The following is a 14,979-nucleotide window of genomic DNA, read 5'->3' on the forward strand; positions in this document are numbered from 1 at the left end:
TAAAACCCCTCGTGGCTTCCCTTTGTTCTCAGGATCAAATCTTTGTCGTCAGCGTGGCATTCAGGGCTCTGCCTTCCTAGAGAATCCAACAGAGGAGAGAATAAGAACGCGGTGGCCAGGTGGAGGGGACTGGGGGATCATTTGCCTACAACAACAAAAAATGTGAGGGAACGTTGTTTGAGGGTCCATTTTCAGGGCTCCTGTTTACATGTGGGGTGTATTCCAGAAATTCCCCAGATGGAGGGCCCTGGGTGGGCTGAATGTAGCTGGTAGGGCTGGTGGTTCCCAGACTTGGACATTCACTGGGGTGTAGATTTCCTTTTTCTGTTTTTCTCCTTCCTCCCTCCCTCCCTCCCTCCCTCCCTCCCTCCCTCCCTCCCTTCCTTCCTTCCTTCCTTCCTTCCTTCCTTCCTTTTTCCTCCCAATTTGGGGACAGAGAGGGTTGCCAACTTTTTATTTTGCAAAGTAAGCACCAGAAACAAAGCACTAGCATCTCTTCATGAAATAAAGGACTTTTGTATACCACACAGAAATCCACGATTTCAGAGTAAAGGTCAGTACTCTAACTTAACGGGGTGGGGTGTGGGGGGGAATCTTGCCACAGCAACCTCATTTTTTTTTTTTTATTTCGCCTGGGACTGGTAAAGACTTGCGTCTGCTGTCAGGCATCTGGGGAGCTGCCCACGGGGCTGCCCTCCCCGCAGCTAGCTGTTTGCATTCCCCATTGATATGCATGGACTCTTTGTCTGGAAGCTGGCCTGCCCCGCGGGGAGTGGGAGGGCAGAGGGTGGCAGTCCCTTTGCCACCTGCTCTGGAGCCAGGCCCTACAAACCCGCCTGCTCTGAGGGATTAGAGCCCAGGGCTGGGGGAGGAGAGAGGAAGCCATGGAAGGTTTGAGCCTGAGCCCAGCTGAGCTGCCTTGGGTCCCAGGGACCAAAGGGTGAGCTTGAGTTGGGGCGACCACTTTGTCCTTGCCCCTGCGACTATGTGAACTCCCGCTCCACTCTGGTGCCCCAGAGATCAGTGTGTGTGTGTGTGTGTGTGTGTGTGTGTGTGTGTGTTTTGGGGGGTTGGTACCAGGAAATGGTGCTCCTGTCATGGACAGTGGTACGTGCCAGATGGGTGTCTTCACCAGGGGTGGAGGTGGTGGCTAGGCCATTCCAGTGGCCCTGGTGAACAGGTTCCACCAGGTGGGGTTGATTTTGGCCACCCATGGGGGAGGCCCCCTTGGGGGCCTTTGCAAGGAGGGGTTTGTGGTGCTTGGGAGCAAGAACAGGAACTCTGCACCAGTGATAGTGATGTAAGAGCTCTTTTGGAAGTTAGAACACATCTTCCCAAGGATATGGTGTGCAATGAGGTTGTGGGGGCACAGACGGTTGGGAAGTGGTGGAATGACAGGCTAGTGTCGGCTGTCCCGGCCCCACTTGTGGCCTCTCTCGTTCCCCCAGACCAGCCTGGTGGCCATCTGTCCACGCCACACTTTTGTGCCTGGGTGAGAGCTGTGGAAGGGTGAACATTTCAGGAGAAGAGCTTGTCAGGCTTTCCAACTGGTGACAGTTTTAAGGATATAAGAAGTTTGGGAAGGGGTAAAGAGTAGTAGGAGGGTGGAGTCAAGGGGCCGGTTTGGAGACGAGGCTGGCTTGGCCAGGAGATGGTCCCAGCAGCCACGTGCCATGGTAGGTGGGAGCGGATGTCCGCATATATGGTACGGGGTGGTGGGTGCGCAGAATCATGGTGTCTAAGTGTTCAATATCCTGTACGTAAATCAACTCCATGTTCCATCGCAATGCAATGGAGTAGCAGCTACCTGACTGAGAGGCTCACCAAATTTCAGGCGGGACCCCAGCCTGGCAGGATCAGGGCCTCGGTGACATCACCCCTTTCAGACTCACCCTCATCTAACCAAACCAGATCCCAGATGAGTCATTTTAATAGGGAGAGTTATCTGATAGAATAACTGACCTCAGACACTTGCAGTATTTTGATTAATGGCTTTTTATTTTTTTGAGTGGGTGTCTTTTGGCGCATGGTAAACATCATCCTTTTCTGTTGGTTCTTATTCCTGTGTCATCTCCTGTGCTCACTCCCTGTTTTGGAGAAGCACACTCTTTAGGACCCACACCATCATATATTAATATTCATCCTTGGGGTGCCTGGGTGGCTGAGTGGTTGAGTGTCTGCCTTGGGCTCAGGGCATGATCCTGGGGTCCTGGGATGGAGTTCCACATCGGGCTCCCTGCAGGGAGCCTGCTTCTCCCTCTGCCTATGCCTTTCTTTGACTCTCGTGAATAAATAAAATCTTAAAAAATATATTCCTCCTCACTATAGCTCAATCTACTAGAATGGAGCCTGGCAAACTTTTCCTGTAAAGGGATGCGTGGAAGAGATTATGGGCTTTGCAGGATCCATGGTCTCTTCTGCAATGAGTAGACTCTGGTGTCGTAGCACAGGAGCAGCCATAGACAATACAGAAATGGGTGGCTGTGGCTGTTTCCAAAAACTTATGGACCCTGACATTTGCATGTGTCACATGCAAAATAACTTTCCCGTGTCACAAAATAACCTTCTTTTGATCTTTTCAACCATCAAAAGACACAAAAGCCACTCCTACTTTGCAGTCCATACAGATAGGCCGGTGGGCTGGATTTGGGTCACAACTACCCCTGAGCTGGAGAATAGTTTTGCTGCATGTTACAGCATGGCCAGTGTCTTGCTGGTGGGACTTGGGCATCTCCTCACCTCCTCATGCCTCTGCAGGGGCTCCCCAGCATATACTGCCTTCCTGGTATGGATGGGAACACTGAGGCCAAGGCACAAGGGAATGGCCTAGAATATCACTGAGTTGGTGGGAAAGGCGGGGGCATACCTGCAGCCTGGAGTACACAGCAACCGTTCAACGTCGCAGTAGCCAGGATTTCTTTAGGTGTTACAAGACTGGCAAGAATGCCTCTCTGTGCCATGTGTCTCAGGTCCCCCAGTTTCCCCCATAGCAATAAATCCTCAGCACAACCTTCTGGGGTCCAGCCAGTATCTCCTCTCTGGGTGGCTCCAAAGCGCATGTTCTTAGCCATTCACTCACTGGGGTTCCTAGGGGTCCTCTTGTGTCCTTGACACTGTAGAACTGTAGCTGGTTAACTCCAGAAATCTCCGGTTTGCTCTTTTCCCCATTGATCATTGAGGTGGTACAGGAAGTTGTCAGAAAGACAAAAGAAGGATAAAATGCCTGGACTGAACCGCGTACATAGTGCGTTCAGCAACTCCTAGCTATTTCCCTTAATTCTGCAGGTAGTTAGTGTCACAGAATAAGTAACTGCCTGAGAATCGGAACACTCACTACCCCCTTAAAGGTTTTGTTTTTCCAGTCCCAGGATGCAGAGCAACCGATGCTGGAAGTCACGGGGAAAGATGTCGGCTCTAAGTCAGGGAGACCCCCGCCCCCCTGGTACGGCTCACTCCCAGGGGCGGGGGCCACCGGTGCGGGAGGCGGGGGGCTCTGGAGGTGCTGGTGGTGCAGATGGGAGCTGGGGCACACCGAGGGGAGGTGGCGGTAGCCGCCCTCTAAGGACGATGGGGCTCAGGGCAGCCTTTGCCAAATAATGGGGGGGGGGGGGTAGCAGCCGCCCCCGAAAGGAGGACGTGGCCCACCTTGCCGAGGGAGGGCAGGGGCTGGCTCGACGCCGCCGCTCTGCCACTCTGGCGAGCAGCGGAGCTCTCTCTTTGTCCTGGAAGGCTGGCTGCAGCTGGAGCCCTCCTCGAGGGCGTTCACGTCAAAGGCTGCGGCGGGCATTTTGCTGTTCAGGGCAGTGTTGGAATCTGATTTCGCCCAACCCTGGAGATGGACTCCGTTTGCGGGGGTTCATGGGAAAGGACTGCAGCGCGTCTGTCGATCATTGAGCACGTTTTCGACTCTGCAGATGTGAACTTGCGCTTTCAGCGCATTCATCAAAGCCTCCCGGGAGCTGACCCTGTGTCTGCCGCCCCCCGCCCCCCGCCCGCCGCGCTGCGCCTCCAGGCCGCCCCCACCCCCCCGCCTCGCCGGCCCCGACGCCCCCGGCCTCGGGCTCATTTCCTCGAGACGTGCTGCTGTTTGCCAACAGCGGGCAGCCACGAAAACGGCCCTTTTCTTTCATCTCCGGACGGGGCTCCACTAGTTTCCTGCAGGGATCAGCGAGTGGGCGGGCAGCCAGCCGGGTGAAAAGCAAGCTCAGCCACAGCGGCTGGGGCAAGGGCACGGGTGCTGCGTCCCGGAGCCGCGGCCGGAGGGGCTCCCGGGGAACAGCCTTCTGCCGGGAGGACGCCAAGTCCAGAAGGGGAGCAGCCCCGTCCAAGGTCACCCGCTGGCAGAGCGCACCTGGCGTGTGCGCCGCCTGGGGTCCGGCCGCGGGCCGGGAGGAGTGTGGCGCGCCAAGTGGCGATCGCCGCGCGCCCTGGCCGCCAGCCCGCGCCTCCGGCTCCTGGGTTGACACACTGCTCCGGGCCCGCAGGCTCGCCCCTCGAGAACTGGGGCGGGGGGGCGGGGGACGGGGCCTACGGGCCCCCCCCGCGACGCGCTCGCGCTCGCCCCCGCCGCAACCAGGCCGCCCCACCCTCCGGGCGCCCGCGGGCCCCGCCCCTCGCGCGCCGGCCCGCCCCCCGGCCGCGGCCCCGCCCCTCGGCCGCGGCCCCGCCCCCCCGAGGCTGCGGACTCGCTCCGCCCCTCGCGCCACAGTCGCGGCCCCGCCCCGCCTCACCTGGCCCCGCCGGCGCGCCCCTCCCCCGCTCCCCGGGCTGGGCCGCGCGCGCCGGCTCTGGGCGGGGCCCTGCAGTGGCGGCGGGGTCCTCCTCCTGCGGCTCCGGCTCCTCCGTGCGCGCGCCTCCCCGACCTCCCCCTCGGGCGCTCGCGCAAACCGCGCTCCTCCGCGGCCCTCCGCCCGCTCCCAGCCATGGTGGTCTGGCGCTCGGCGGTCCTCATCTGCCTCGCTTTCTCCTTGGCCGCTCTGGTCCAGAGAGGTAAGGCGGGCGGGGGGCGCGCGGGGACCCCGCCTTGTGGGCCCGCGGGGCGGGGGCTCGGCGCCCCGCGGGCCCGTGGTGCGCATGAGCGGCCCGGCCCCCGCCTCGCGGGCCTGCGGCGGAGACTGCGGGCGGGTGGGCGGGGCTGTGCGGGCGGTGGGGGCGCGAGCCCGGACCCGCGGGGACTGACCTTGCCGCGATCGGGGTGGTCGGAGGGGGGGCCGGGACCCCTCCTGGTGCTGGGCTACAGACCCCAGGATAACTCCCCCCCTCCCCCTTAAAATCCTGAACTAGCTGTCACCACCGGTGACAACAGCTGTTCCCAGGAGATCGCTGTTGGGAAAGCCTCGTTGAGAGCGCACTCCTTGCCTTCCGCGGGGCTTCGCAAAATGTGTTTTGAGGCCACCTGCAGCAGAAGCACCTGGGGAGCTTCCTGGGCGCGTGCCCACTGCCTTTGTCAGGCTGCCTGCGGGGACGGGGTGGGGGCGGGGTGCAGCGATGTGTGGTCGGTCTCACCGCTCCCCGGGGGCTTCTGCTACCCGCCCCAGCTTTCTAGCCATTGGCGATGTTTGCCAAGGAGGTGGAGAGCGAAACGCTGTGGAATCAGGGGGGCAGGTTTCCTAGACCCTCACTACTCCGAGTGTGGTCCAGGCCCCTCCTTGGCATCACCTGGGACTTGTAAGGAATGCGGCATCTCCGGCCCCGCCCCTGACCTACTGAGTCACATTCTGCATCTTAACTAGGACCCCGGCTGATTCGCATGCACAGGGAAGTTTCAGAGGCATCTTAGAATAAATGCAGAGCGTGGTTAAAAATAGGACCTCCAATGTGTACAGATAGAATCTTCTTACACTTATTTATATCCCATCTCCACATCAGAAAAAGGTCTGAGGAAAACACTGCAGTTGAGCACAGGGTTGTGCTGAGCTCCCTGACAAGGCTGGCAAATTCAGCTCATGAAAAACATGAGCTCAGCAAAAATAAAAAAACAAAAACAAAAACAAAAACTTTGTCCTTGCAGGGGGTGCTGGTGAGATTTATGTTACAGTATAGGGAGCACTGGAAAACGGTAGCCAGTCTAAGGCAGTTTTGCAGAAGATGCAGAAAGTGTTTCTCATGTGGGCAGCCATCCTGGACTTGATAACAAGAAGAGCCATTCAGTGTTCTTCAAAGGTGTCAGGCTCTGTTCCAGACGCTGATGATGCAGCAGTGAACAAAGCTAAGACTCTGTCTTCATGGAGCTAACTTCCTCATGGGGGGAGAAGACAGGCACAGACATCCCAATCTATGTTGTCAGTGCTCTGAAGAAACATAAAGCAAGTCACAGGGTTGGTGAATTTTCTGGTTCATGTTTCTTCTCTGGGGTTAACCTTTTAATTCTGTTACAACGCATCTGTGGGAAAGACTGTCACCTGGTTGGCTCCCATCTAAGGATAGGGAAATCTGGCAAGTGGAAGCACAGAGAAGTGAGAGAAATGATAGTCCCTTCAAGGCTACCTTCTGGAAGGTCTTCAACATGGTATGTGCATTGAGAAAGGGAGGAATACAAATGAACGGGTCTCAGATTTTCACCCTCACGTGTCATAGGAGGTGATTTAGGAGGTGGTGGAGGAAACGGAATCATTTTCCAGATGAAACAGAGGCACAGAGGTGTGAGGTAACTTGCCTCAGGTAGCAGAGCTGAGATTTGACCCCAGGCTTGTCTGATTCCACAGTCCTTGCTTATAAGCACCTGGAGGCTGCGCTCCTGCCTTGGGAAATTTCTCTGAACCTTGCTTGGTTTGCTCGCCCTGTTTATCCCTAACAACTATCAGGCATCTTGAGGGGACCCGGAGAGCGTCACTGTCAGATCTGGGTGCCAGGAGCATCACAGATCTGATTTTTGGTTGCCTCAGCAGTTTCGCTGATTAGGTATTAATGACAGGTCCCTGGTCACATAGCTAGGAAGAGATGGAGCCAGGATCCCACCCAGCGAACACTGCTACCTAGCGATCTTTTTACTTGTAATTAAGAGAACTGAACTGGAAGAAGCTTTTGCTTCAACGAGGGGAACTGCTTTGTGGCTCTTTTGTGCAAAATAAGATGACAGATATGGGCTTTGAATTGCTGGTCTCCGGACAGTTACAGTTTGCTGCATCAAAATGAACAAACACAAAGCAGGGGCTTAGTTAGGCATCTGCTGCCTCTCCTGGAGCCCCACAGTGGTGGATTGGGTGGGCCTAAGAGCCACTTTAGTCCTGGTCCTGGGTAGATGCACAGCCGAGAAAGACCAGCAGCCCTCAGAAAGCACATAGAACCTTGAAGCAGGACTCATTCGTGAAATCCCTTCAGGCTCTGGCAAGTTGAGACAGACTTCAGGTTTCTAGGAGTTTAAAAGGATAGTTACCAGGTCACTCCTGTTCTCATTTTGGATGGCTTTTTAGTCCAATGTGGATTTTCCTAGCTCTGAAAAATCCTCGGAGGACAAATGTTGCCTGTAGGCACCTACAGAAATAGGAAGCTGATCTTTTGTGCCGTGGGGAGGAGAGTCACAGTGGTGCAGGTGGGCAGTAATGCTAATGCAATTTCCATCTTCTGAATGCCTTCCACGCACCGGGTCTTCAGCACGCCACACATATTTACCCCTCATAACCACCCTGAAGGGTTGGCACCATGACCCATTGCCTTTCCTTATGTCCATAATGGACATTTGCATATGGCCTTGAAAAGTGGTGGGGCGTCTGGGTGGCTCAGTTGCTTGAGCGTCAGACTCTTGGTTTCAGCTCCGGTTGTGAGATCGAGCCCTGCGTCGGGCTCAGCACGGAGTCAGCTTGGGATTCTCCCTCTGTCCCTCCCCCGCCTTGCACGCGTGCACATGCTCTCCCTCTTTCTGAAATAAATAAATAAAATCTTGAAAATAAAAAAGTAACTTGGTGGTAACCCATTTTCCCAGATGAAAAATGAATAGCCTGGCGAGGTTTCAAACTTGAACTCAGGTTTGTCTGAGTAACCAAAGCAGAGGTCACGAAGGTAGATACCTCCAGGGATGGGACAGGTCATAGAAGTGTGGAAAGTGGCCGAGAATCAGTGTGATTGATGGGTGTGTGGGCGAGTTGCCTGCTGCTGAGTACCTGTTCCCTTGAAGCGAAGTAGCCCAGCTGACAGAGGGAGAGTGCGGGCTGTGGCGCAAGCTTGCCCAGCACTACTGTGACCTGGGGTGAGTCACTTAACTGCTCTGTGCCTCAGTTTCCTCATTTGTAAAAGGGGGATAACCACACCGTCCCCTGCATGGAGTTGTCATGAGGACTGAATACAGATGGATAAAGTGCTTAGCACAGCACCTGGCTCTCAGTGAGCTCTGTTGGTGACTATTATTCACATTACCCAAAACATTCCAAGCCACGTTTTAAAAATACACCGTGCAAACCTTGAAAATTATATGGTGAGTGAAATAAGCCAGACACAAAAGCCCACATATTATCCCATTTATATGAAATGTCCAGAGTTGGCAAATCCATAGAGGACAAAAAGTAGATGAGTGGTTGCCAGGGGGTGGGACCAGGGAATTGGGGGATGGGGAGTAGTAGGCTCATATTTCCTAGTAGGCTCAGTTTCCTTTTGGGAAAGAACATGAAAATGTTCTGGAACTAGGTAGAGGTGATGCCTAGTAGTAGTAGGGAGTGACTGCCTAGTAGGCTCAGTTTCCTCTTGGGAAAGAACATGAAAATGTTCTGGAATTAGGTAGAGGTGATGGTTGCCCAACCTTGTGAATGTACTGAGAACCATTGAATTGTACGCTTTTAAAGGGTGAGTTGTATGGTGCATGAATTGTATCTCCATTTGAAAAAAAAATCTCTGTAGTTCAAGCAGAACAAATGAGAATGGAGGCAGCCTGTGATCCCTGGGGCTTTGTCGGGTAGGGAAGCCAGGGGAGCAGAGTGGCCCCAAGTGCTGGTGGTGCTGGGATCCAGGCAGAAGCCCTGTGGGCCTACTGGGGATATTGGGTGTGAGCCAGACAGGCCGCAGGGGCATGTGCAGAGTTGGCCCAGTGCCACATAGCCCCCCTACCCCCAAGTCTGGGAATGGTCCCCTGGGAAAACGCATCCTGCATGGGGGACTTCCCTTTCCTGGATGGCTCAGGGTTGCCATCATGTGCACCAGTTGTTGCATTGGACAGGGTCTGGGGATAATTTGCCTTTTAGCGTCACATGTTTTGATTGGTTTTTGGTCCCTTCCTTGCTGTCACAGGTCACGTCCCCATCCCCTCCATCATTTTGGACACCAGGTAACTAAAACATGTTTGTTTAATGCCCCTCTCCCACCTCCCTTCTCCTCCCTTCTCCCCCGCACCCTGAAATCACCCAAGAGCCAGCCTAAGCAGGAACTGAGGAAGGGCCTGAAGCTACCTTCAGCAGAGATGAGGATGAGGAGGCCTTTTGGCTGCTCAGAGGGGGGTGTGGGGAAGACCTGGTTCTGATTCTGGTGAGTTCAGGAAAGATACCTTCCAGGTGCCCCATCTTTCTGGGTTCTTCCACCACTCGGTGTTGGTGCTTTTCCTGCTGTGCATCCACTCCTACTCTTTGCACTTGGCACGGCATCCTCTGCTGCTCTCGGGGCGCTTGGGGAGGCCTGGCTGCAGGGGGTCCTGTCTCCCCACCCAGACTTGGCTCTCCCTGAGTCTTGCTCATAAGTTCGCTGATTGGTCAGTGCTGGTTCGCATGTAAAAGCACAAAGTCATCCTAAACGTGTCCCAACTGAAACGTGTGGGAAATACTTTGATGAAGGTAAGTGTTCCAGACGGAGGTGGGTGGGAAGCTGCGGTAGGCTCCCACAGATGTCCGCGGCCGAATCTCTGACACCTGCGACTGTTAGGTTACACGTGACGGAGAATTAAGGTAGCTAACCAGCTGCATTTAGATAAGATTCTCCTGGGTCATCGTGGCCAGTTGAAAGACAAGGATCCTTTAAATATGGAAAATGGAGATAAAGGAGTCAGAGCTAGTCAGCGAGGTGATACAAGATTGGACCCAAAGATGGAAGGGCCGGCAACCAAGGAATGCACACACAGTTCCGAGAAGCTTCCAGAAGGAATGTAGTCCCGCTGACACCCTGTTTTTAGCCCAGCGAGACCTCTGTTGGACTCCTGACCTCCAGAACTGTAAGATGAAAAAAACCAAAAGTGTCTTTTAAATCCGTCGAGATTTGTTGTAGCAGCAAGAGCAAACTAATAGAAAAACCGAGGGGTAGATCCTAGCCTCCTCTTCATCCTTTGGAAAAAACCAGGTCGTGATGTTTCCCTACAGTGTTTCGATTTTGCTATCCTAAATCAATTGCCAATATGCTCCGAGGTCAGGAGTTTAAACATGCAGCAAATTGGATTGCAGCGATGTTCTCGGTGTGGCAGTGGACGTCGAGGAGCACCTGAGGGCCCTGGGAGACCACTACATTCCTTTTGCTTGGGTTTGATTTTTTTTTTTTAACTACTTCCCAAGGAAATGGGAGCCCGTGCCAGCACTGCCCACCCCCCAGAGGCCTTTTCCATCTCCCCCCCCCCCGCCCAGGCCTGGTGGCTGCTTGAAACAGAGTACAGTCTGGGGCTGCCCAGAGGACACGCAGGTTTCCCATCCGTCCCGGCCACACCTGCCACTTGGCGGAGGACGCGGTGTGAGCCACCAGCTTGCCTTTCTGGCTGCACCTGCCGGCACCCTGGCCTCAGCTCAGGGTGCCTGCGCCCTCCCTCCCGAGGCAGGTGGGGACGCATACCAGCGCGGGCACGGGTGGCCCTGGGCCTCCGCCCCAGCCTCAGCCGGTTTTGAGCTCCGTTCTTATTCATTGTCTACCTACAGCTGCTCTGCTTGTAAGAAGTCACAGGATGGTTCTGGAGCTTTAAAGCCAACGAAAGCACTTGGAGAACCGTGGTTGAATTCCACGGAGAGTGGTGCCCCTGCTCCGTGAACATCTGTTTAAAGGAGAGGCTAGACAACATCTGGCTGGCAGTGCCAGGTGGTTCATTTGGGATGACTTTCCAAATCAGAGCCGGTCCCCTCAGCAGGGAATACCGTTGCGGTGCGGAATTCGTTACCACCAAAATAGTGCCCGGGCTCATTTCGACATTCTTCTTTTTATTGCTGCTTCAGCTCGCCTGGGATGATGGAATTAACCCAGAGCCTGCATTCCAGCGTGACCCCACCGTGTGCTGGTGACAGTTGCCTCATCTGCACCGAGGGGCTGCTGATCTGTGCTTTGTTGGCCTCACAGAATTGTGGGAGTAGCCAATTCATTGCTAATGCAAACAGGTGGTGTGTTGTCGAGGTATTATTAGCAAAGTTCGGCTCCCTCGGCAGACCCAAGAAGGGAAAGAGGCCACCTGCCTTGAGGGGTTCTGTGGGAATTAGGGGGTTCACGTTTCCAAAAGCCTCTACTTGGCCCGGACTAAAATGCCCCTGAATTCGGGGGTGGGGCTCAGAGTCTGAACATGGAGCTCTAATTCAGTTGCTCTTTGGAGCCCTTTGGCGGCCTGCAGAGTCCTGGGCTCTTGGGCAGGAGCAGTCCCTTTTTTACTTTTCATCATCCACTCCTTTGGCTCCTCACGCCCCAGCTCAAAAAATTCAGGAGTCCAAAGGAGTCCCTAAGAAGAAACCAGCAAAAAACATGTTTCAGTCTCTTATTCCTCACCTACAACATACCACGTGGACTCGCAGCTTGGGGGCTGCCTGCCTCTCCCCTGAAGGTGCGCCTGGCCAGGGTCAGCAGTGGCTTCCTGTTGCTAAACCCGAGGGACACCTGCCACCCTCTGATCACGCCCTCCCCCTGGAAGCGCTGTCTCCCAGGCTCCTTCCCTCTGACCTCTGGGCCTTGCGGGAGTGCCTCTGGTGTAGTCCTTGGTGGCTTTGTTTTTGTTTTTTTTTTGAAGGTTTTATTTATTCATGAGAGACACAGAGAGGCAGAGAGAAAAGCAGGCTTCCTGCAGGGGAACCCGATGTGGGTCTCGATCCTGGGTCTCTAGGATCACACCCTGGGCTGAAGGCAGGCACTAAACCGCTGAGCCACCCAGGCTGCCCTGTTTTACCTCTAAGTAGAGGTGGTAAAACTCTACTTAGAGCACTTCCCCAGTGCTTTCACCAGTTTTGTGGCTTCAACTTAAATTCCATCTGCGTGCTTGTGAGTCTTCTGTTTCTGTCCCCAGCCCTGATAGTGCTTTGTGTCCGTCGTCTCTGTGGCGGTGGCAGGTGCCCTGCTAGTGATGAGGCTCTCGAAGTCCTCTAGCTCAGGTGGCCCCAGCCACCCACGGATCCTGCCCCTGCCCCCAGGGCCCCAGGCCTCCCCATCCTCCCTGTAATCTGGCAAGCATGGGGTTCATGCCCTGTGCAGCTGTGTTAAATTATTTTGACTTTTACCCCTGCTGGCAGGCATCTCAGAAGGACCCTGTGCACACCTGGGCTTCCGCTTACCCCCTCCCACCTGAGTAACTGGCAGCCCCATCCTGCTGGTGGCTTTGGCCAGTCCTCCAGAGCCCTCTGTCACACCCCATATCTGATCGGTCTGCAGATTATGCTGCCGTGATCACCCTTGGAATCATTCAGACTCCCACCTCTTCTCTCCTCCTCCCTGGCTCCCTCTCTTAGCTGGGCCACCAATCTCCCTTTGGAGCCCTGGCAATGACCTCCCAAGTGATGTTCACTCCTGTGCCCTACATTTTGGTCTCCACGCAGCACCCAGGTGATCCAGAAACCTAAGTCATCCTGTCCCTCTGCCCAGAACCTTCCTATGGCTTTGAACTGTAATGAAGATCAAGTGCAGGCCCTTCTTGTGGCCTACAGGTCCCAACAGAACGGGGCCTACTTGTCCTCTGGCCTCAGCTCCCACCCCTGCCCAGGGCTGGCTCTAGTAGGCCAAACACTCCTCTCTGCTAGAAGGTCCATCCTCAGATAAGTGCATGTCCTCTCTTTCACTTCTTCCTAGACGCCCCCACCTTAGGCTGACCCTGACCCCATACCCTTGTACCCCCTGCCGGCTTGAGTTTGCTTTTCACTTGTCATCCCCAGATGTTCTGTCTACCTGCTCCCTTGCCTACCATCTTGTCTCTGCCACTAGACTTTTCCTCCATGAGGGAGGGGACTTGCTTTTTGTCTGCTTTGTCCCCAGGATCTAGAACAATCCTTGGCACAGGGACTGGGCAGGAAATGGATGGCATGCTTGGACACAGCAATTGAGCATCTAATTAAAGGGCTATTTACAGGATCTAGGTGGCGTTAAGGGAGGCCAATGAAGGGTGATGAAGCAACACAGGGAGTGTTTGCCACCTGGGGCATCAAGGGGAGGGGGCGGTCCTGGCATCCGGGGCCCATGACGCTGTAGAGCTGGGTGGGCCTCCTGCAGGTGGGAGCTCAGACAGCAAATGCTGCATGTCTCCCCCCACCCCGAGTCTTAGTTTCTGCCCCCCGACCTCGTGCCTAAACCCATGGGTCCTGTGCTTGTACACAGGTGCCGGGGACACCGCAGCAAACTCTGGGTGATGCCACCGATAGTTTTAATCTGAGGAAAATGCATCATGTGTGTCAGCACAGAGACTACCACTTGGAATGGGTTGGAACTCAGTACTTCATAAGCAGAGCCATGTGGTATTTCTTCTGGTTTGGGGGTGCAGCGAAAAAGCCGCAGAGGGCAGCTGCAAGGAACTTACAGACCTGGGAGCAACTATTCGTGGTGCCCGTGGCCTGTGTTCTAGAAGTGGCACCGGCACTCCGTCGATGCCGCAGTGCTGACTGCCTAGAAGGCCCTCAGCCCCCTTCTCCCCCTGCTGAAGGCTGTTTGCCCCCCCAGGGCAGGTGGCTGCCTCCACCTGCTGGGGTCCCAGTGCCCCACATGGGCCCTGGCCGGGTAACCGCTCATTCGTGGGGTGGCAGAGAAGGCCTCCCTTGTGCCCTGACTTCTGGTCTGCTTCGGCCCTTCGGGTCCCTTGACGGCTCGTGGTTTTTTTTCACATCGAGAGGTGCTGGTGTGTCCATCAGCGGATGGACGCTTGGGCTGTTTCTACCCTTTGACCACCGAGCATCGTGTTGCTATGACCGTTTGTGTCAGTGTGTTTGATCACCTGCTCTTGGGTCCGTGGAGTGTGTCCCCAGCGCGTGGCCTTTGAGGACCTAGCCTGGGAAGTCGCGCAGCGTCCCTTTTGCTGCACCCTGTGGGCTATGAGTCACTTAAGGATAGTCCACATTCAAGGTGAGCACATCTCTCTCCCTTCTTGTTGGGAGCACATCAAAGAATTTTGAGCCACGGTTTAAAACTGCCACACAGATGCACTGGGGTTTCGAGATCCCGATGGAATGCTGCCTCCTTCGTGGAGATATTAACTGCTTATAGCTCTGTCATGACGCGTCCCTCTCCGACTTCCGGTTCTTTATGAAATAATTGCCATTTTGCATGTCCTCGTGCTTTCCCCTCTGCATCTGCCTCTTCCGTTGACGCAACGCTGCTGTCATGTCATCGGCTCTCAGGGTGTTTCTGCACTGAGGGGGCTGGACTAGCTGGCTCCAAGGGTCCTCCCCGCCCTGATGTTCTGGCAGCTTGACCTGACCCTATTTGCACAGGCTTTCCCGGTGGGAGGGGGAGCTCAGTGCCCAGCCTGCAGCTCCCTTGGAAGTGCTTGCAGAATGGGAGATTCAAGGGCTTTGGATTATCTCCTTAAGGCAGGCCAGCCTGGGCATTTGCTTTTCTCCCCCTCTGACTATTTCTACTCGGAGAAGAGTCACAGGGTTGAGTGCTTTCTGTCCTGGGTAGACTGTTGAGCAGAGTCCACCATGGCACCATTGACATTGGAGGGGGATGATTCACTGGGAGTGGGCTGTGCTGCTCATTGTAGAATATTTAGCAGCATCTTTGGCTTCTGCCCACTAGATGCCAGTAGCACACCCCACCCCACCCCCAAATCTTGCCGACCCAAGATGATTCCAGACATTGCCCAATGTCCCCTGGGGGCAGAACTGTCCCAGGTTAAGACCCACTGCCTGC

General features: G+C 55.2%; 1 protein-coding gene and 1 long non-coding RNA gene across 3 annotated transcripts in view; one reads left to right on the forward strand and one right to left on the reverse strand.

Moving 5' to 3' along the window:
- Positions 1-1,979: 1,979 nt before the first annotated feature.
- Positions 1,980-5,076, reverse strand: LOC144307691 (uncharacterized). The gene is made up of 3 exons (XR_013374448.1): positions 4,731-5,076; positions 2,867-3,908; positions 1,980-2,087 (listed from the first exon to the last, which is right to left on the reverse strand). It is a non-coding gene; the product is annotated as an uncharacterized LOC144307691 (long non-coding RNA).
- The window catches only part of CD99L2 (CD99 molecule like 2), a 94,864-nt gene continuing 84,628 nt past the window's right edge, over positions 4,744-14,979 (forward strand). The window contains exon 1 of one of the 2 annotated variants that reach the window (XM_077887643.1): positions 4,744-4,989. In XM_077887643.1, coding sequence (XP_077743769.1) covers positions 4,923-4,989 — 67 coding nt within the window. In that variant the 5' untranslated portion in view covers positions 4,744-4,922. The remainder of the gene's footprint in view (positions 4,990-14,979) is intronic. The other variant, XM_077887642.1, reaches the window with a different exon arrangement.

This window comes from Canis aureus, chromosome X, assembly GCF_053574225.1.
Source record: "Canis aureus isolate CA01 chromosome X, VMU_Caureus_v.1.0, whole genome shotgun sequence".
Lineage (NCBI taxonomy): Eukaryota > Metazoa > Chordata > Mammalia > Carnivora > Canidae > Canis > Canis aureus.